At 37.4% G+C, this 23,080-nt stretch overlaps 1 protein-coding gene across 1 annotated transcript in view; it reads left to right on the top strand.

Annotated features, from left to right (window-relative positions):
- The first annotated feature begins 11,954 nt into the window (after positions 1–11,954).
- Positions 11,955–23,080, top strand: part of FRMPD2 (FERM and PDZ domain containing 2) — a 35,099-nt gene continuing 23,973 nt past the window's right edge. The window contains exons 1-6 of the mRNA XM_030951288.1: positions 11,955–11,982; positions 16,284–16,424; positions 18,232–18,389; positions 19,866–19,931; positions 21,057–21,242; positions 22,101–22,227. Coding sequence (XP_030807148.1) covers positions 11,955–11,982; positions 16,284–16,424; positions 18,232–18,389; positions 19,866–19,931; positions 21,057–21,242; positions 22,101–22,227 — 706 coding nt within the window. The remainder of the gene's footprint in view (positions 11,983–16,283; positions 16,425–18,231; positions 18,390–19,865; positions 19,932–21,056; positions 21,243–22,100; positions 22,228–23,080) is intronic.

The raw sequence follows: 23,080 nt of genomic DNA, 5'->3' as shown, positions 1-23,080 counted from the left end.
AAAGCTGAAAGGTGTTGAGGGTCTCTTTGGAAAAATATTGGGAATCACCAACCTCAGACGTTGAATCTTCCTTTTCAAAATAAATACAAAATTTTATATATGAGAAGAATCTGATGAGCAGGTTTGTTTTGTAGTAAAAACTCCAAAATTGAATCAGTGAACAATCTGGAGCCTGAAAATCAACCTCTGCCTACATGCAATTGTTAATCACTCTCTTACCTTCTCAGTTTCAGTGTTTATGTAGCAGTACTCTTGGATTTGGACTGCTGATTTAAATTAAGTAGTTGTTGAGTGTTTAATAAATATTTGGATTTTAAAAGTATCAGTAAAATCTGAATTGTCAAAATACTGCAAATTTTCTCACTCCCCTGCACTGGTATACAAGTAGGTTTATGAACATTAAAGTGTGTGAATTCAGCAGTCATGAAGTTACATCCAAAATGTAGTTTTGTCTTTTTTTAATATTTTCATTAACTTGTCAATTACCATACTTGGGGTAGTAAACAACATTTTAGCATATTGATGTTTATAAACTGCAAAGCAAAAAAATCAGACTCAAATCTTTGGAGACAAGGAAATAGATCTGAATGTCTGACACAAATTTTGATGTACAAAAATCAGAATGTCAAAAACGAGATTCTGTAACATAAAATAATGTGTCAAAACATAGAAGGAGTATTCATTTTTGTTCATAAAGCATCCATAGTAAAGAACAGTGATTTATATTTGCACCAGAATGGATTAGCATAATACACATAGTAACTCAGCTGGGTGGGACTGTTGTGAACATCCTTTCAGTCAAAGGAAGGTGTTTGAAAGAGCTGCTTCTTCAGAGGAGATCAATGGGAATTGTGGGTACTCAGGGGGCCCAGTTTTTCCTAGCTTGGGCTTGAGAAGCCACAGCCAGGATCAACATCCATATCCTCTTATGCAAACAGATTGATAAATATTGTTTGCTGAGCAAGATAGATACACGTGGAAAGGCAATACCAACTATGAGAGTTTTTAGAAGTAAGTAATACCAATATAAATAAATAAAGCATTTTTAGTGATATTCAGAAAGAATATCTTTCTGAAACATTTTTTTCATCATTGGTTGTGGCAAAGAAGCTGCATTTCAGAGAAGAAAGTGAAATGGAAATTTGCTAGCAACCCCCAAATTAATAGACATATTACAGCCTGGAAAGGTGTACAAAAAAAATCACACATACTAATTGCTGATGAATACAGCTGATGTTAAAATATTTCCTTTTAATATTGAAAATAATCTAATGAAAGGAATATTGTAACAGCTAGATTTTAAAAATTAATTCTGCCTTGCAAAGCACTATGAAATCAACTCCAAGCAACAACTAAAGTGACCTGTATTCCCTCTTTAAAGGGAACTAGAAACAGGCAGTAGTTGCGAAATGCAGTTATACACTTGGATTCTGACTATTAGCAAATAATGATGAACTGGAGCAAATATTTTTCTTTATTAGTAACCAACCTGAATGGAGCACTTGCTGGCTGGAGCAAATGTGTAAGAGAAGGCAAGCAGCCACCATGGGGCACCCTGCGACAGGTTACAGTGGGAATGGGAAGGTGGGGCCATGCTCACGGCTGGGCTGATACTGAAGCTCAGACATTTCTGCACATCTAGTCAGAAATTTTGTTCTCTCAAATACCATTAATGCCATTAACCCCTTCTTTGTTGCTCCTGAAAAATTCTTCCTCAGCTGCCATAATTCCATTGTACAGACAATTTGTATTAATTGTTGTACTGAGTAAATAGGCAGAAAAAGTATCTGCAATCCTTGGACATATTCAGCCAACTGGAAATTGTTTGTGGAGGGGTGTGTAAGTAAACTGTTAGAAAACAGTGTTTATGGGGTCACATACCTCATAATTCTACACACAGACATTAACACAGCATGGGGTACTCTTTATTTATACTACTATTCAACAGAAATTTTTAATAGGCAAATTCAATAAAAGTTCCTGGTGTTTGGCATTACCTTTATAAATTATATACTGGCATCCCTTCCTGCACCCTTATCAATGAAGTCTTAGTATTTGGCTTTCTAAGAATAATTCCAGAGCAAAGGGCATTTTCAGGATTCAGAACAAGGCCATAGAGAATTTTATATCAGCTTTTTCTTCCTTGTTATTACAAAGTGATCATAATTGGAAAATCTCCTGTACCATCCTCTCTTTATGGTTTCTGCTACATGAGACCATCCAAAGTTGTGTTCTTCATTCCTGACCTTGCCCTTCTGGTTAAAAAAAAAAAATAATTCCCAGGAGTGCATCAATTCTTGTCCAAGTTTTTAACTTTCAACTCCTAAATGCAAACATCCATTCTAGGTTAGATAATGTGTCATACATTATCTCTGAAAAGAGCTGGAAAATGAAATTGGCCAACACCAGTTTTCTTACATCCCGTCTAAATGCTCGTTGAATCTAGCGCTACATATAATGATTCCAATACAAAACCTGATAACCTCAGAAAGTAGTTTTGAAAAACAAGTGACAGTAAGCTAAATGGTAGGTAGAGGAGGAACACAGCCAACTTAATATCTTTTGACTTGGTAAATCTTATGATTTTACCAAAGCATTTTGAAGATACTTGATAGTGTGTGTTAAGTCTATACTGCACAAAACCTTACTTAGCACTCAGTGAACCACATTAGGCAGAATAAGGATAACTTCAATAGTAAATGATCCCCTGTGGGTAAACTGTACCTCCTTATGCTAATTTGGTGCCTGCACACATCTCTGCCTTATGGAATAGCACCCTGTGACGACTTATGCACACTCCTTCTAGGATTTTGAAATGAAGATATATTTTGATCACTTCAGCTATTGTAAAAAAAAACTATTTTCACTCTATAAGTAAAGTGTTAATATGATATACACAAGTATATGTTAATGTACACAGGCTTCAGTGTAGTGACAAAGAGCATAAAATATAGAAAATCTCTACTGCAAAAGAGAAAAAATATTTTTTCCCCTTATCAACAGTGTCTATGTCCTTGCTGGGTAAAATGGCTATTTTTCATGAAACTATGCATTGATTATATACATGGAACTCCATCCCATATCCCAGAAACCTTTAGAACTTCAGTCTTTCTTTCCTCAGATTAATTGCTTGAACTTACTTTTGTAATTCAGAAAGTGGTTCCATTACAGTCTGTGAGCATTTGGCATTAAACAGTAATCACTTCACAGCCTCTCTTCTTGTATCCTAGAGGGAGGGATTGGAGGATGTATCATAGGAATACTGGCCTCCCACTGAATTACTTCTGGGATCAGCAGAGCTGTAATCAGGTGTCACAAACAGGAGCTATTTGTTCAATAATGTTTTCTTACTTCACATCACATCTCAAAAGCAGTGTAAGAAGCAAAAGCAAATTAAACATACTGAACTATAATTGGTATTTTAATTGGGTCTCATCAATTCGTAGAACTTTCTAAAGATTTAGAAATTCCCAGAGATTTGAGCCAGACTTTGCCACTAAGGACAATTTTCTTAAGGAAAACTGGTTGCTGTCATGAGTGGCAATAAGAGTTATGCTGCTTTCCTGCACTCTTCAAACACAAACTTAGAAACAAACTCCAATACACCTCCACTCTGAGATTCGTGGTATTTTTTAAATTATGTTAGGAATTTTTTCTTAAAGGGAAGCAGGCTGTTCAGATACTGGCCTCTTGACTTTTTTAAACTGAGCTTAGGGTTACACAAATCAGATGTAATTCCCCGAAGATACTGCTGTGAAACACCCCTCACAGCAAAGACCAGAACAAGAGCATAAACTCACCTCCCTGTATTACTTTGCTAAGCTAAATATAGATGACTGGACCATCTGCTTAGAAACCATGATGGAAATTAAACTTTATTTGCACATCTAGTAGACATAGGGATGAAGCATGGAAGTGCACTATCAGAAGTGGTAAGGTCCTCTTGTATGACTTAAGAAGATCCAAAACAAAAAGGGGGATTCCCTGATTTTTCTGAAAACTCAAGCTCTGACAGCTCAAGCAGTCCATGATCCATTCCATGGGACTCCAAAGTAAAACTAGTTAAAACTTAACAGAAGCAATTCTAAAAAAAAATAGTTTAACAGAAACCACAGACCCAAGCTGTGGTTGTAGTTTTGACAGCTTGCTTGTACCACCATCAACTGAGAAGTAAATAGTAACCTTCACCTTTATGTAAACTTTAAGAGCTTCCCACCCTTCAGCTTCTGTGGGATAAAAAGGCATTAATGTCAGACAATAATTGGATTCTAGCCATTGCCAGTTCTCAGAAAGCTGGGAGGAACATAAGGGAGAACCTAAGCCTCCATCCAGGAGTTCCTTCGCTGGGGTAAATAGTCTTTCATCTTGTTAACCTTCTTTCATAGTGATCTAGTTACATAAACTTTGCTGCAATTACATACATGTTACCTGTACACCTATCAATAGATGAACAGAAGGAATTTAGCTGAAGCTCTCATACTGTATATTTTGAGTTTATGAGTCTGAAATACTGCTTTGATTCAAATCAGTAGGTTGCAAGTGATTTTTTAAAATGGCTGCTTTCAATGACTATTTAGAACAAAGAAGGAACCATGGGTGAGAATTTGATCTCACAAATCTGGAACTGCTGCTTACACCAACAGAGCTACCACAGGTTTGCAATTGCATGTTTTCATGAGAAGAATCATCAAGTCTTTTCTTACAGCAATAGAACATAAAGTCTTTAGGAACTTTGATTAGTTAATCAAATCAGCATTTCCACCTGATTCAACAGGAGCATGTTCACACAACACATTATTTCTAGCAAAATGATTCAACAAGGCACACACCCTGTTAACTCTGCAAACAGCATTATACATACACCTACTTAAATCAAATCTGGGAGGTACAAATGCACCTCTAAAAATAACTTCCTGTCTCCTCCCCACTCATTACCTGGAGAAGGAGCAGTCACAAACTTCTGTGTTGCTTTTGTCCTGTAGTGTGACTGTATCAGACAATAAGCAAAATGCTTCCTGTTCTACATCAATACTCAGATTTTTTTTTTCATTAATAGCCTTTTTGCTGATCTGTTGGTATCTGGATCAACAAATTCAAAATATGAAGAGCACTATCAGTCTGATGATCACAGGAGAAGGCAACAGATAGTTTCTTTTGGTAAGGTTTATCAATAAGTGTTTGTTTTCCAACTCCAGCATGTTCTGTTTGGGACATCTCAGATGTGAGACCTTTCATTCTATTTTTATTCCTGCCTGCAGTCCTGTCAGACTTCCTGTCAGATCAGATTTATGAATTCTGGACCAAGCCAGAATTTATAAAAAATAGTTTTATTTTGCTGCTTATCCAGAGAAGGATATGAAAGGATGGGTGATGTACCCAGTGGGAGAATTCAGCAAAATATATGTTTTCTGTGATATTTTCAATTAGGCAATGTTGCACTTCCAAGTGTCAAAAGAGAGGATTTACAGCCATTGAGATGATGAAAACCTGAATAAATTTTCTTTAAAGACAAGTAAAGAACACCATAGCTTGTATATTTTCCTCAAAAGCACACATCAACACTCATACACTGGAAGGGTTGACTAAACTCAATGTGAAATCCAGAGTGTGGTCTAGGAACAACAGTGGCAATATTCACAGTGACTGAGAAAGAAAAAAAATAATACGAGGCTGGTTTGTTCTTTTTTTTTCCCATGTTGAACTTAAATGACTAGTTGCATGCAGTTAGGCAATGAAAGAAATCCAAGATTTTCATTTTGACATGAACAGGGAAATCTATGCTACAATAATCTGTGAGCTATTGCCATAAGGATTGTAGACGAAAATGCACTTGCCAATTCCATTGTTCAGGAACAAAATATGGGGAGAACAATTAAACAAATGAAGATTGGTGGACTTATACAAAAACAAAAACAAAAAAATAGAATTAAAGAGAAACAGAGCTGGGGAAAATGGAGGAATAACGAATGTGAAGAGCTTACTGAATAAGTCCAGTAGAATTCTCTTCTGTTTTACTAAGGTTTCATTTTCCCTTCACTTCTTACAGCCAGCTCACAGTTGCCCTGCAGCATCGCAAGAGCTCCCTCTTCCCTGCTCTGAGCATAGCTGCACCCTGCTGTAATTAACAAAAAAATTTTCAGACTAGCCAATATTAGAAAAATGATCAAATTTTCTTCCTTCAGTTTTTGGTTCATTTATTTTCCTGCCAGGTAGACCCATCAAAATCTTATCTGCATTGTTTATTGAGCCTGAAGGATTTTGCTGCTCATAAAAGACACACTCACCCCTCAGACCATCAGTCTCTGCTGTGGTTGTGCTGTTGCTCCCTGGATTGGCCGGGGGCTGAAAGTGACATCAGCCTACGGGGTTTAGACCTAATGCTCCCGTGTGCGTCAGGTAATCCAATTGAGCCCTTGTAAGTTGACAGACCCAGAGGTTTATACTGAGCCACTTCCTAAAAGCTGATTCTCATTACCTGGCAAGTGAACTACCAGGGAAAAAAAAAAAAAAAAAAAAAAGAAAAGAAAGAAAAAAAAAAAAGGCGTGTAAACAGCCTTAGCAGACATGACATTGCCCTCAACTTCAAACCAGGAGCTGCTAGGTTTGGCTTGCAAGTAAGAGAAGGAACCTCACTGTTTACTTGCTTAGCCACTTGCCAGACCACACAGTGCTTAGTTACAGATACAAACAAAGCAAGAGAAAGAAAGGAAGAAAGGGGGAAAGAAAGAGAGAAGACAGAAGGTAAGAAAGAGAAAGAGAAAAATCCAAGAAACAGGAGTCCAATCAAGACCTGAATATGTTTAATGTTATATTTACAACTATTATGGTCTAAACAACCATTATTAGGCAAAAACATAGAAGATTAGAGACTATTCTGGATGCGGCATCTGTCCAACTTGTACAGGTAGGTTCTTACGTATTTCTCTTAATCTCATTATCAATTAAATAAGTATTAAATCACTGATTTTCTTGGCTTTGTACAGCAGTATCTAATATTTACCTTGTTGTTTGAGTTTTTTACATTAAATATAATTTCATTTCTCTTAAATCAGTAGCTAATTCTGATTAGTAGGCTACTTGTTTCTATGAGAAATGATAATATAGAGCTGACTGGATTGTCATCCAGAATGTCAGTGCTCAGTCCCTCTTGCCTTCTTGGGAGTTAGAAACATTCACCTACCACAGAATTGTGCTGTTAAAATATCAAGGTACCTCAGCATAGTCTTGTTTCCTATTGAAGGCAAAAAAGTGGAAGGCACTAAAGTGTTCCTGCTCTTATGGCAGGGATAAGTGTTTGTTTGCATAACACAGCTGACATGGTTCTGGAAAACGTGTTTAAGTACATTATTTTTTCATGGATCTGTACTAAGTACTATTATTTTGGAAAGAGCACTGAACTCCAAACAGCAGAAAGATTACCAATGATTACAACCTGTGACTAAAGACTCTTAACTAAGAAACTGCTTTCCTAATTTCTCCTCCACTAGTCTTCAATGTTTTTAGCAAGCCCCTACATTACAGTTTGCAGTTTCTAAAATAAAAGCAATGTCATTTTCTGGATGTTTTCTCATAGGCTTCATAATTTACATACTGATCTAGAAATTTATAGATGTAGATTCCAGAGGAATATAAATACCGATAATTTACTATGTACATGTAAAGTGTATTAGTAATGACGGGAAAACACATCATCCTCAATGACATAGTAAAGAGGCTGAGTCTTTCTCAAGTAAAAGAACCAGTCAACATCAGAATCAAGATCAGAAGCTTTGAATATCTCTCTTCTGCAAGCAAAGGTGTAACTGTGGCACTGTCAGAACTCAAGAACTCTCTTTAACAATAAGCAAAACCACAGCAGCATTGACTACAACAGGATTAGATGTGAGAAGCTATGGAGAGAATTTGGGACGACTGGACAATATAATCCAAAATCTTAGCTCTTCATCTTTCATTTAGGACATTTTCCTTTAGTACCTGAAGAAGCTGGTGTACAGCCTGCTCAGGTTCTTTTACCTGTGTTGTGGTGCTACCTATTAACCTCAGCATCAGCATATCACTTGACCCTTCATTCCCTGTCCCTATGTCTGGCACAAGGCTGCTCATCTCAGAGAATTAATAATGCCTTAAAAAGGACATAAATCAATTAATTTAAAAGAGAAACATTACCATGATGCTTGAGTTCTACTGCCCTACTATTTCTGCCCTACTGCAGCAGCAGCAGAGAGCTTTGAAGCTTCAATCTTTGAAGTCCTAGAACAATGTAGATAATGTATTAGATGTATTAGATTTAATTCTGGGCCACCAGTCTGGTCTACTCTCATGTAGAATGAGCTTTTATGAAAGGTACATGTAAAAAAGCAAAGAAAAGTAGCACTGGCTACTTTAGAGGCAGGAGCTGTCTACCATAGACAGATATTCTATGAGGTCCTTGGCACTTGGCATCAGCTGGGGCAGAGGAGAAGGGACATATAAACTTTGCAAGAATGAACATAGTACAACTTTCTTTTGATTGCAGTTATCCAGTGATATCTTTCTAGGCACTTCTATTGAAAGAATATCTACTTGCAAACTGCAGACAGTGTAACATTTTCCTCTGAAATTCACTATAGGTTCCTTTTAAAGTACAGAGGAAATAGGAATTTGACCCTATAAGTCTGATTTTGTAGGATGCTGGGTTTTTCTAAATTTTCTTTTGGTATCAATAGCACTTTGTGTCTTTAAGGAACAATGTCCGTAGGTCTTGTAATAAAATCAAACTTATAGCATCCTTACCACCCAGCTCATGAAATTCCCATAGAGAGGCACATACCTTCACTATTGAGGAACTAGATTTCAACTCTCTCCTTCAAAGATTAGACTGTTCAGAAACTGCTCCACCTCATGTGAAGTTTATGATTTCCTAGAAAAGAAATTAATCTTTCTGTAGCAATGAAATTTTATCCCCCTTCAGTGCTGAATAACTTGCAATAGTCTGGTTAATCGTCCTATTTATTTAAGTACAAGCTTCTAGAAAGGAAATAAAATAATTTCTAATAGAGAGTGAAAAAATACCATATAATGAAGGCTTCACTTCAGCTATAATTTTTGAGACACAATCTTTACAAAGCAAGTTCATGCTTTAGCAACAAGGCAACTCCCTTATTGACTTGTCATTGTTTGCAGATTTGGCTCTGCCTTACTTTATTTGAATAGAAGTTTTAAACAGCATTTTAAGTGTTTATTCCAATTATAAACCCACACATTTCCAGCCCATATTTCAGAGAGTTAAATTTCATATTTAATGAGATTCATCTCTCTGGTATGAGAAATATTGTGTGTTCTCTCCAAAATTATAACAAGTTTACGGTGAGTTAGAGTATAAAATTTGTATGTGGAATATATGTGAATAAATGAGGTTATGATGTAAATTAAAGTGTAATTTTCAAAAGATGTGCTCTTTTCAGTCTTTTCAAACTTTGCACATATCTTTTCAAACTCTGCACATAGTTAAAATTTGCTGTAATAGCATGGACAAGCAGTAGGTTGTTCTTAAGTAAGGAATAAGAAAATATTCAGCTTTTTTATCCAGTTACTGCGCTTATGTATCCAGATAAAAAACATAATATTATGAATGATAGCATGTATCCAGAACTCTTTAAATATATATAAAAGGGTTACTGGATTTGGCTCAATATGTATTATATACAGAAGAGGCTTAGAGTTTAATGTAGACATTTAAGAAAGTCTAAAGTACACAAGGCAGGCACCTTCTGTCCCCAGAGTCTCCTTTCCATTTCTCTAAAATATGCATACATTTATGACTGAGATACTTAAGATACTATATTTATTTTCAATACAGTTTTTTCTGTATTTCCCTTACAATTTTCAGTAACAATTTGGTGGTAGCAATAACCAATTGAATTACCTTAATTCAATTTGAACTGTATTTAAATATATTTTAAGAATTTACTTGTGTTTTCAATTTTACATGCTCTAGATTAATATTGCCTGTAAAGCAAATATATTTAGTTGTCATTTCTTAGTAAAATATATTTTTATAACTTTGATTTTTCTTATGGAAGAACATTGTTCTTCAAGAAGAGAATACAACCTGAAGTATTAAATCAGAACAATCATCAACAAAATAGATGTAATCAGACACTATTCAAAGCTCATGGTTACAGGCTGATGTGATCATCTTCTTTCCTCTTGCATGTTACAGTTTTGTGGGTTGTTATGAATCAGATGAAAACAAAAAAGATTTAGAGTTGTCACTTGCAGTTTGGTCACAGCTTTCATTTATTCTTCAGGATCTTCTAACTACCTAGTCCTAAATATTTTGGAGACCAACATCTCTCAAAATCTCAATACAGTATTCAAATTTACAGGATTTCAGTTGGTTTTTTTTCAGTGTTTGGGGGTTTTTTAAGAAGCAAAACATGAAGGCCCGAGCAACAAAGAATTGCGATCGTCATGTGAAAACTGTTCATTTAAGAATATTTGAATGTAGACACTTCAGTGCAGCAAAATTATTTCACTGATCCCAAACTGTCTGTGGAGACCCAGAATCAGATTAATTTCTGTTTTGGAATAATCTTGTGCCTCCATAAAAAGCAAGTCATATCTTCCCATTTTAATTCAGAAATTATTATCTATATCAAACATTTAATCTGTATGCACGCTAGGATAATTTTAAATTTCAAAATTGTCTCTACATTCAATTTTATAACTATATGATTTTTAAGGGCACAAAGGAAATCAGTATTTTCCTGGAGATACTTCCTACTGAATGCAGGTTCATGCCAAATGCTGTTCCTGCCACCATGACTCAGAGGAGTCAGAGGCAGAGTGTTTGATACATAATTCCTTTTCTATTGGTGACCACAGAAAATATTCAGGATAGGTTGTTCATAAATTCTGTAAATTTACTTTGAAATTAACAGACATTATTTCAAAACTATCGCTCAATCCCATTTTTTATCCTATTTTTAATTCTCCTAATTTTGTATTCCAAATTCAATTATGCAGCCAGTCTTGAGATAGGCTGCAAGAACTTTTCTTACTGTATTAGGAATACTTGATATTAAACAATGATTTTCCTCCCTTAATGAGACACTATTTGTGTTTTGATTTACATCTATTCCTCCAGCCCTTTTGATGAAGTTTCTGAACTTTTGTGTCATAAAGATGTAAAGATACAAATTTATCCCTGTTCTTAAATATGAGGCACTTCAAAGCAATGTGTTACAGTCAGTTATTAACCTTTGATGGTGAGAATCACATAGAAAAAGCCAAGAGATAGGAAAGCCAGACTGATTTTATCTTGGTGGAGGTCCTCACCTGGATATGGTCAGAAATTACATTACTTGATATGTAATTAACCCACTGTCCAGCACCCTGGTCAAGTAAAAGGATGCTGACTGAAAACGCACTTTCATCGTTACTTTTCATTTTAAAGGATCTTTCAGAATTAGCAAGTCTGTCTTGTTCATCTGTCTCTATGGACCTCTTTTCAGTACTTATTAGCCCTCCAACATCCTAGAAAAGTGTCACTTCAAGTTTCCATATTTCCTGGTCTTGAAAGCAGATTGCTTGAAGTCTTGCTGACCAGCACCTGAGGTCCTGTGGCTGATTCCCTTCTTTCAGAAAGCTTTCTTTTCCCCCACTGCATCTTGCTGCCACTAATACAAGAAGTTCTGCCTTTTGCTATCCTGAGGATTGAGCACCCTTGGGTTTGGTCATTTTTAAGGTGCTTTTAGACTATCAGGTAGCACCTGAGACTTAAAAGGGACTGCTAACATAGCTAAGAAATTGGAGTACAACAGATGAAAGGGATAGAAGGCTAAGGAAAATACCATGTCTAGAGAAAGATGCCTGAAGACCATCTCTTTATAGACTTGTGTCTAGTTTTTTCAGTATGTCCTTCAATGCCAACTAGAAGAAGCAATTCTAAGTCTTTAAAGTTGCCCTTGAAAATGACTGATGGATCCTCAGGCATTGCAGGTAAATTAAGCACAATCTGTATTAGCCAACTCCAGGCATGTTAAAGTGTAGTGGGTTCACACCAGCTTCCATGGACTGTTATAAGTAGGGAACCTTTCCTGGATACAGTGGTGCAAATGGAAGAAGTTACACGCCAAGTTCCTCTCACTTTACTCTCAGTACACACCTACACTCCTTTAGTGAGGTTCATGGCCAATGCTAGCAACCTTTCAGGTCTTTCAGGGCACCTAGTTAAGTGGCCCCTCTCTACCTCACTCTAGTCAAAATCAATTAGCCACCTCATTATAATAGAGGGGCTGTGATGGGCATACATGTCCAAACCATAAATAGGCCTTCCTAGACAGAATTGTTTACAAAATTTACATTTGTTTACATCTTCCAGCAAATTAAGTGTTGGTTAAGTTTACAGATAAGTATTTTGCAATATACACACACAGAGCAATGAAGCAAAACTGGAAGTTCAGTCACACAAAAGACAACACCTCTGCATAAACAGCTTTGAGGCAGTAAAAATTTGAAAGGCCTTTCTGATTTGACAGAGGCCCTTCCAGTTCACAGAATGCTTGATTCCTACCAAGGTTAATCCTTTGTTGTTGTTGTAATTGCAGTTCTTGTGTTTATACACAAACTGTTTTGCCAGAGTTCTCATTTCCAGTTGTTCTTCAGGATGTCCAGATGGGACAAATCTGTTCTTGCTTCATGTCTTTGCAAGTAGACCAGAAACAATCTTGACTCCGAATTTTCAAAAACTAAATGTGATTTCTCCTTCCTCATCATCTTCTTCACTGGTGTGTCCTATGATCTCCTTTCATCTTTTTTCACCATCATCCAGATAATGGACTGACTTTGATGCCATAAAACTTATTGTACATCTGAACCTACTCCCCAGTAAATTCCCTCTGATAAGTGGGAATGAAAAGGGCTGTCATGTAGTTTGAAATCCAGCTGACCCATTCCTCTTGAGGATATTTAATGCGCTTGACTGTGTTTGATGAGGGAAGGTCAGTTTTCCTACAAAAGTAATAGTTTTTAGCTCTTTTGCTTTCTTTACACAGTAAACAAAACAGCAAAAGTAAAGACGAAGATTAACCAAAGCCAAGTTGCTCCTTTACATTTTACTAAAGAAGACTGCCAAATCCAATAAGGTGACCTTGACATATGAAATTAGTAATGCACAATTGTTGCTAAGTCTAAAAAATTTTCAGATCTAAAGCTGTAGATCATTTACTTTCATGATTAATTCAATTTCTTTCATTGATTCCAGTTTTCAATGACAAAAACTTGCACATATGATAAAACAAAATGCACCAAAATGCACCAATTAATTATTAAAAAAAATGTGAGAAATAGGCAGATACTGCTGGCAATAGAATGGGTTAGCCTCATCCCAATGAAACTTTTCATATCTATGCAAGAAGAGTTGGAAAAATCTGTTGACTTTAGAGAGGCCACATAATAAATAAATGTGTTGCAAAGATTAGAGCAGGAAGGATATTTCAGGCTAATTTGGATGGAACTATCTTCTTCCATAGACATCAGCAAAATCAGCCTTTGACCTCAAAACACAAATTGGCACTGGAAGCTCTTTGCTACTTTTTCCAGTCACAAAAACATTAACCTCGATATCCTGGCCAAACTCCAAAGTGGGTGATTACATTCTGCTGCTCTAATTTTCCCCTGCAGGCTCAACCAGATCCAGCATAATTTCCTGATATGTAGTGTTACTGAAAAAAAAACCCTTTTTGCAAAGTTGCTGTCAATTTTTCCTTCTTGCCTCCTCATTTGTATGCCTTGTCTTATGAGTTGTAGGTTGTTTGAAGGTCAGAATTATTTGGTTCTGGATCACAGATTTTACTAAACTGAGGGACCCTGAACATGGCCGGTGCTACAATGATAACAATATCTTTCCATCCCTTTTATTCTCTATAATACACATAGTGTAGCCTGGCTATAGTTTTTTCCCCAAGCACTCACACAGTCAGACTTTTGTTAAATATCACATCATCTCAAGAATCAGAAGTCAAAAACACAGCCTAAAGATACAGGGCATTCTGAGTGTGTTTAAAAACCAGTTGCCAATTTGATTGTAAAATAGCACATTGCCTAACTCCACATTGTTTTAAAGCAATAATTTGTTAATGAGATTATGATTTCCATGGCCATACAATCTAATATTTTTTCAAGAAGCTTGGATATAATTGATAGCAGAATTCATTTAATTCATATTTAGTATTGATCTGAGACATTACTCTTAGGAAAAAACATTCTCTACAAAAGCATCTTTGGTGTAACTGCTGATTTCACTTTGGTTCTATAAAGCTGTAAGACCTGCACTTTGGGTAGTTTCTTATTGAGTAACTTAAGCTAGTTAGAAATATCAGCAATTCTAACTAAAACGGAGGATGCAGCACTTCTTTCCCCAGCACAGTCTCAACTAAGACAGCACTAAGTGCAATCTGGTGGATTACCTGTATAGAGAAGCCACACAGATTCTGCTCTGGGTATGTGAATTTATTGCTTAGTCCCAGTACCACAGGGTTAAGTGAAATGTTATCACAGTAATTTATTATTAAGAGAAACGGTGATGGCTTAGATTAAGAAGATTTGTCTGTCTCTTCTAATTAAGGTTAGGTTTGTAAGAAGCTTTACTGCCCTTTGAAGCTACAGAGACTAAAATTAGGACTCTAGTTCTGTTTAAAATGTCACTAGGTTGGTCTATAATCCTGTGGTGGTTGCTACAAGGGATCATTCCTTCTATGTTGTGATTCCTTGTTTGCAAGCTAGTGAGCCAGGACAAGACCCCATGAAGCAAACTCTGAGCAGTCTATTAATCAGCAACAAGCTGGTCCTACACTGTGCTGCTCTTCCAGTTACCCCTTGAGGAGTCCATACTGAACGGGGATTTGGCAAAGCAACCAGCTGTAAGACACAAAGAGTTCTATTGCTGGCACAGAGCAAATGGTGGCAGTAAGTGGGCTGTGTACAGAGAGTGAAGAAGTTTGGGAGGGCAAGAGCTGTGCTAAGGCTGTGAGTGAACTCATTTTACAGTGTTTACAATCCTTTATGTGACAGCAGCATCCCAGGCTATAGTGTCCTCACTGCTGGTCTACAGACAATGTCAAAACTCAAATCAGTAAATGGATCACTTCTAACTTTTCTTATTATTCCCCTATTTACACACCATCAAATAAACCTGTGGGGCTGTTACAGGAGAGTAATAGCAAAAGCTGTTCAAAAATTTTTAGGAAATTTGAAGATTGGATTCAGTTTTTCTTACTGATGTGTAGACCTAGAGCAGCTCTGACTAGATTAGTAAATTACAGAAACAGAAACCTCATTAGATGGAAAGATCAAGTGCATTTATGAAGAGCAAAGCCTTCTTTGAGAATATTTAGCATGACAAAACATTTGAAGGGAAATCAGCCATAATGCTTCAAGTCACAACTCAGTTTCTGGTTGGCTGGGATTAGGAAAATAATCTTCCAGTAGGTAGGACATGAAATTATGATTCACTACAGAGTGCCTTTCTCTAAACGATCTGAAGCTGTGTTTCAACTGAGACAAAACAGCATGAGTGTGTGGATCCACATTCTTCTGCTAGGTCTTATGTACCTGTCAGATAGGACAGTGTGCTGGGAGCCACTAAATTGCTATTCAGTAGTTTAAAAAGAGAATAATCTTTTAATTTGGTTTAGTGAAACAAAGCAAGTTTATATGTATATTGGAAGGGATGAATTGCAAGCACTGAGTCTCAGATATGTGAGCAAGAAAATCTCTAATCAATTAATTCAGTAAGAATCTACCAGCTTTTACTGATCAATCTGCTGAGCAATTAATGAATTTAATTGCCCTGTTGCAATGTTAATAAACCTTTTATGTTACAGGGCATATCTTCTGCATTGTATTCTTTTTTTCTTAGATAAACTCTGTAATGTTTTTATAGTCAGGAAAATCCAATTAAGCAGCAAAATCAATCACCTGTCATTCAAATAACCACTCATAAAATCTGAGCAGCACATATTCATGAAGGACCTCCTGAGTAAAAGCTATTTACTCTCCACAGAATCTTATGACTGCTTTCAAATGAGGAGTGAAAGGGCTCAAAAAGATTACAGGAAGTCACTCAGTTCAGTCCCCTTTATTTACTCAGATTAAGACAAGGATAAACAATACCCACCTATTCTGAACAAATAAAGCAGGGTGGTTCACAAAGCATTTCTTACTGTGAGAGAAGGGTACAGGTATAATCAGTAGGGCTTGTCTTGAGCAGTTCAGTCTATTTTACTGTGTCCAAACCCCAGTATCTACTGCAGCAGGCATGAGCAGTTCCTGTGTGACATTGGCCGAGGTCCTGTGGGCAAAAGGAAGCCCTCTGGAGGAAGAAGAAATATGGGCACTCCTGTACCTGTCCACAATGCAGCTTCTGGAGGATCTTCACAAAGGTGAGGTGACAAGCATATTTATAAGAGTTCTTACTGTTGGAAATTAATTCTTGAGCTATTTTAATTCTTTTGAGTTTGTTTGTTTGTGGGGGTGGGGTGGAGACAAAAAAACTAACGGCACTAACAGTATATTGCTAATAAAAGTGAGAAATCTTTCAGTGCTGCTGGGATTACGTGCAGATTGCTCTGCCTACATAGAAGATCTTCACACAGTTTTGGCTTTTTTTTTTTTCAAATTAAACATCAGGTAGTAATTAATCCAAGTACAATTATATGCAGACAGAAGAGTCCTTCCTGAAGTCTGAATAACATGCACCCAGAGAAAGTGCAGTGCCAGCTAGGCTCATGTCCTTCATGGACAGATAGAAAAGGGCAGACAAATCCACATGGCTCTCCATTCAGCTGGTAAGAGATTTTATCCTTGATGATAATAATGTGACTTATCATTATGATGCTTGCTTGCCAAGCAGGCCAGCTTGAGAGAGCACAGAGCACAACTGAGCAACAACAAGAGAGCACAGCTGAGCAACCTGTCACATTTTGAGAACTGTTTATGTGAATGGGTATTCCTTTTGAGGGGAGAATGGATGAGACGTGTTCTTACCTCATAAGCATGTAGAATCACAATGCGAAATACAGAAACCAAGTGATGTGTAACTTCTACTATAGCTGGAGGAGTGAAAATTCATTACCAACTAGTTTTTAATGGGCTGGAACACTACAGCAGGTTGACTATACCATCAGTTTTCTATTAACTGGTGCAACAAGGGGATAGAATAGCCCAGAAAATACAAGCACCATAAATGTGCAAAGGAGTGAAGCACAGAGATACCCAAGATACCCACCTGGATAGGTTCAGCATAGGTGCATCTATTGACTCTGTGCCAGACACTAAGCTGATACTATGCTCTTGTGATTGCTGACTTAACAAAACAATTTTTTTTTTTAAGATATAATCAGCCTATGTTCCCTATGCTACACCAGATAAATTTAGGGTATCAGAATATGAAAACTAAACCAAGAAGAAGTAGGGATGTACAACCAAGCTGAGCTGCAGGCCGAGTGTAAGGCTGGTAAAACTTGTCTTTAGAGAGCTCAGGTCCAAAGTGATGCCAAGTTGGAGTCATTCTGAAGCTGAATCCATAGTGCTCCAGCTACTTTGAGCACAGGGAAGGTTACCTGCCAGCGCATAGCATCATCCCAGTTGAGTAAGGCATATCTCTGACTCCACATCTCTCAATTGCAGCTATATTGTTTCTGTAATCAGCCTCTTTTCAAGGCTAATGCTGCCACATTTGCTGTGCTGTGCATGATGCAATAAATCATGCCAGATCTCATGATGATCAGCACCACTTGGCACAGAATATTCCCGGTGTGCTGGGGCACTGCCAGGTTAGGCAGGAATGGCACTCATTGGCTGGCCAGCCCTACAGAAGGCCAGGTATTCTCCACTAGGATGAAGTGCAAGCTGGCTAGCTGTTCCTAAAACAGACAAGCTTCCCAGCATGTGTGACTTTTGTTTGCATACCACACTACAGAAAACATGGAAGGAGCAAAAGAGAACACTAGTTGAAGGTAACCATGGTCAGAAGGCCCAGCAAGACCACAGTGACAAGGCAGGTCTGAGGTCAGGCTGGGAAGAAAGTCTGTGGCTCAGGACCAGTAAGGTCCCCAGTCAGGCAAGTAATTCTGGGTACATCTCCAGTGATGAGTTTGGTTATGCAGGTGAGATGCCAGAAATATGATTTTCTGAGTACAGTGAATTAAACATTAAGATCTCCATTTTATCAACTTCAACATTTTTCAGACCCTGCCATCTGTGTGATTTGCCCATGGTCAGTACTACTGTCTGCTGAAGGAAATTTGTCTTTCCAAAACAATGCATCTCAGACAGAAGCTGCCCCTTTCAGTGCACCAGAATTGCTCCACCGCCCAAGTAAAAACCAGCACTTTGGACTAACAAAGGTGAGGTATATTGCAAAGTCCATCTAGACAGCACCTCATGAAGACAAGCTTGTGGGTTTTAATGCAACTTGCCAGGCACCAACTGTCATATCCCATTTCTAATAAAACTAATCCAATTAGGCTATAGTTAGGAAGATGTTATATGTATCTCACAGCTTATTGTTGGATTAGCATGCATGTCAACATCAAAATCAATTTTGAACATCAGTCCCACAGGCCTGAAGAAATGTATTATTTGTAAAGGCCTACAGAAAGGAAGAATATTTCTATGAAATGGTGTTCAAGCAGATATGGTAATTGTAATCCCAGAAGCAGCAGGACTGCAGTATCTGTACAATCAGAGGGTGGAAGCAGTCCCAGGAAGTCAGAAATATGTTCAGCTTTGTTAACAATTTATTTTTCTTCTCTCTGACAAATGAGTGTCTCTGGAAAGACAATAAGATATAACATTCAGGCACCTTAAAGTTTTAAATACAACTCAGACCACATACTCCCCTCAGGCGGAACATAGTATTTTCAGATTCCCCCACAACTGACCACTTAGACACTAGGCAGAAAAATGAAGCTGTGGAATAGGCAGTCTTATTCCAGTAATTTTCCTGCATATAACAGCTAGTCAGTCCCACAGGTAGAGGAGAATTTTAATCAGCAGTGGGAGAGCTTCAAAATTAAGAAAGGAGTTCAGATTTCTTTCCCTACTTCTGGCATCTTTGAGCAGAGGGCAGCCTGGCTCAGCCCCTCAAGCTGAACAGTGCTAATGATGCTGAGATGATTTTTTTTGCCTTTTCTTTTACATACCTTTTATGCAATTTTTATGTATCCTCAGTATTCTTAGCATGCATACTTGTAATTCCTTAAGCCTGATAACTTAGCATAGCCCTAGTAATTTATTAAGCCAGGAGACCAAACATCCTAAGGGCCTCGTAGTAGGAGGCTGGAAAACCCTACGGTATCTTGGGAAACCAAGGTCCTGTCTAGAACATACCCAGTAAACTACACATTCAGCCCATCCAGGGGGAATTCATTGAATGGGGAAATATCACACCATTCATCCAGGCCTCCCACTGGGGCGCCCCTGTGAGATATGCAAATTTGTAAGGTCTATAAATTGTATACGTGATCTGTCGTGTGTGGGCATTGTGGCACATCCCACCTTGGTTAAATGGTGCACCATAAGGATCCTTATTAAAATACCAAGGCAAAAACCCCTTATCCCTTAATCATGTCTAGCTCTCAGTTTTTTAAAACCAGGAAAAGACATCACTAATTGCATGCAACCTAGTCCATAAGCTAAGAGTCACTATTTTACTTTTAGATACAGTTAGTCTAGTTTTTCTAAAAAATCATCTCTATGATTCTGTGACTTCTGCCATTTTGTGACCATAGACACAAAAACATGGTGTGCCTAGTACGAGGCTTTCCTGTACTGATTTCCTGTATTGATTTCACACAGGGTTTCCTTTTCTGTTTTGACAGATGCTGGTGTATTCCTTAGGAATGACCCTCTATTGGTCAGCAGATTACCAGGTTCCTCCAAACCAGGCCAGTAACACAAACATTTTTGTTTTCATTTATTCTGGTAGGTTTAAAGAATGAGAGGCATAGTCTTAAGTATCACTAAGAGGGGCTTTATGTTTTGGACCACTAGAAAAGAATTTAAGAGCTTGTGTCAAGGTCAATCTTCACCAAAAATATCAGTTCACACAAATCAGGGAATTTAGTTGGAGCTCATCTTTCCTTTCTTTTTTACCCCCCCTGTTTCTTCAAAAACCAGCAAGGTGGTTGAATCTTATCCTTGGAGGTATTTAAAAGATGTGTAGTTGTGGCACTTACGGACATGACTTAGTGGTGGACTTGCCAGTGCTAGGTTTATGATTGCACAAAATGATATTAAAGGTCTTTTTCAACCTAAATTATTCCATGATTCTATTATTCAAAGATAGACAGGACTAAAAAAAACCATCATGTTGGCATGTTGGCATGTGCTGTGCACATTTATGTGCTTTTTCAAAAATGGGATGGAAGAATAAAACTAAATAACTCCCCTTATTTCTGAGCAAATTCTATCAGTACCTCTGCAAGCTGAAATTATAAGTTTCTTGCTTACCTAGAATCCTTTGAAAGACTTGCAACATACATTTTTCTTCATTTCTATATTGATGCTTTTGGTTGCTTGTTCTCAATTTGGAGAGCACAGATTTCTAGTAGATATAACCTCCCCTTCACATTCTAAGAGAAAAAGCTTTATAAACTAAATGGCCTTAAAATATAAGTATCTGGTCTCTATGACAACAGTTGTGGCTGGTAAAACTCCTCACTTTTTGAAGCTAATGCTACCACATACCTTACTTCCATGAATCTTTGATTCACAGTCTAATTAACAAAGCTCTGGAGCAAACTGAACTGTCTGTCACCAAGAAGCCCCTAATTGGGCCTACAATCATTCTTGGAGATGTCAATTCCCTCCAAGGCTATCCTGGATCCCACTAAAGGGTCATTCAATGCTGTTATGCTGCTTGTCTGGAATTCTCCCAAAGTCTAAAGGAATTCAGTGCATGTTTCTCACCCAGGCTTACAGGAAGGCTTACAGAAATTCCTGATCCCAGTTTACATAGGATTTCAGTCCCCTGGGAGATGTCATTTAACAGTACCCCTATTTTGACTCAGTCCCTCCAGCTGAGTGACCAACTACATACACTCTTGCTGACACTGTGCGAAGATCTGCCACACAGAAGACTTTCTCCTGAATCCATTCTGGAAGCATGTGAAACTCATCAGAAGGAATCTGCTTCCTTACCAGCAAAATTCTACATAAAGAGAATGGTTCAGTTTGCAGTGGGAAGTGTCAGTGAGGTAAGTACTACTCTCATGCTCCAGTCATCTCCTTTTCTGCAGTGAGAGAGGTGAGCAACATGGGAGACAGGTGAGTGACTGCCAAAATTAATGTTTGTAGGGATTAAGGAAGTGAGATTTGGTTCTAAACTTCTAGGCAGGAAATTGCGTGGGCACATGTACAAGCAAATAAAGCAATGAAGCTGGCTTACACACCACTTCTACACTCCTGGGAAGTGATTGAGCTTTTATATTTACAGTATCTTAATTTCTTTAGTTAGTACTGAAGCAATCATGACCTTTACAAAGACCTCATATTGGCCAAAGTAAAGGACTCTACACAACAGTAAAAATTTCTCCATTGACATTCTGGTTTCAGGCTTTCTTGATGAAATTCAAAGAAATCTCATTTACATCATGTTGGGAAATTAGGTCATTGTCCTGAGTGGAACTGAATATTTGCTGTGCAATCAAGCCTGACCACATGAGGTCTTTAAAAAATGAGCACATAAGTTTTTTCAAAATTTGAAATATCAAAAACCATTTTTGTTGACAAGCTGAATGACAACAGAAGAAAACACATCAGATTTTTTTTTGTTTCAATCAGTATTCATTAAGACTCTGAGACAATTTTTTCCCTTGCACTCTTTCTTACTCTCTTTGCTACTTCAACAAAGGGTGTCCCCTACTAAACTTAGCTAGCATGAGAGCATGGAACCAACACACTCAGTCCCGCTTTGTGTTACTCTGAGAAAATGAAGTTGCTTATCCAAAGCAGATCTGCAGCCTCTGACAGCCAGAGGGCAAGGATCACTTCACTTTGAGAGTCTGAAGTTCACCTATCATATGACAGTGACTTTGAATATTACTGCCTTCTAGACAGAGCAGGTGGTCACTGAAGACAGCACAGCCTCTCAGCTGAACAGAAGTCATGTGATAAGGAAAAGACTGCATGAAAAGATATTGGACACCTCAACACTGGCATCCCAGATGAATTTTCACCAAGGTAAAGAAAGATTTATAATCTGAACTCTCTAATAAGGATACAGACAGCCTTTTCTGTGTCTTTCCCAAAGCAGATGGATTGTTTAATTTCATGCTGTGGTGATTACATGTAGTGTTAGATAGGATAGTTATTGCTGTACATATAAATTACTTCATAATGGAAAGACTCTGAGGCAAGTCAGTGAGGTTTCTTTTCCTTATTTCCACAAAGGACAGTAGTCTCAGGGCTGTGAAGCAATGATAACAAATCAGCTTGCACAGATTTGACTCTTAAAGCACTTTGCATAAAACCTGTGCATATAAAACTCCTCTACTTTCAAAACTGCTTTTGTACTTTGCATACTCCAGTGTATTTTTGAAGGTGGGGTTCTGAGAGGTTATCCTCCTGCCATTAAGGAATATATATTCATCTCTCTTATTTGATTATTCAAGAAAAAATTTGTGGTTTTTGTTTGTTTTTTTTTTTTTAATTTTAGTTTAATTTTCTATTCAGAAGATGTTTTATAAATTCACACATGAATTGCTGGAGTGATTTCAAGACAAGGCCAAATCCTGCTCACTATATAAGTAAAACAGTATATACCAATTTTTAATTTAATTTGACCAAGATCAAGATTTATTATCCCTCAGAGTAATTCTATAACTCTATAAGTAATTCCCTCTTTTTCCTAGTGTCCACACTGTACTGTTCACTTTGACAGTGATCTCTGATTTTGGAGCAAGGGGAAAGCTGGCCCAAGCTATACAGGATTTTTTTTTAATAGCATTAGGCATATGAACAATACAATTCCTATTCAGCAAATCACACATATGCTCCATGAAATCAGCTAGAATCAAACACAGATTTAAATACA

The sequence above is a fragment of the Camarhynchus parvulus genome, chromosome 6, assembly GCF_901933205.1.
Source record: "Camarhynchus parvulus chromosome 6, STF_HiC, whole genome shotgun sequence".
NCBI classification, from domain to species: domain Eukaryota; kingdom Metazoa; phylum Chordata; class Aves; order Passeriformes; family Thraupidae; genus Camarhynchus; species Camarhynchus parvulus.
The sequence above is the reverse complement of the archived record's forward strand: the minus strand, read 5'-3'. Positions and strand labels throughout refer to the sequence as shown.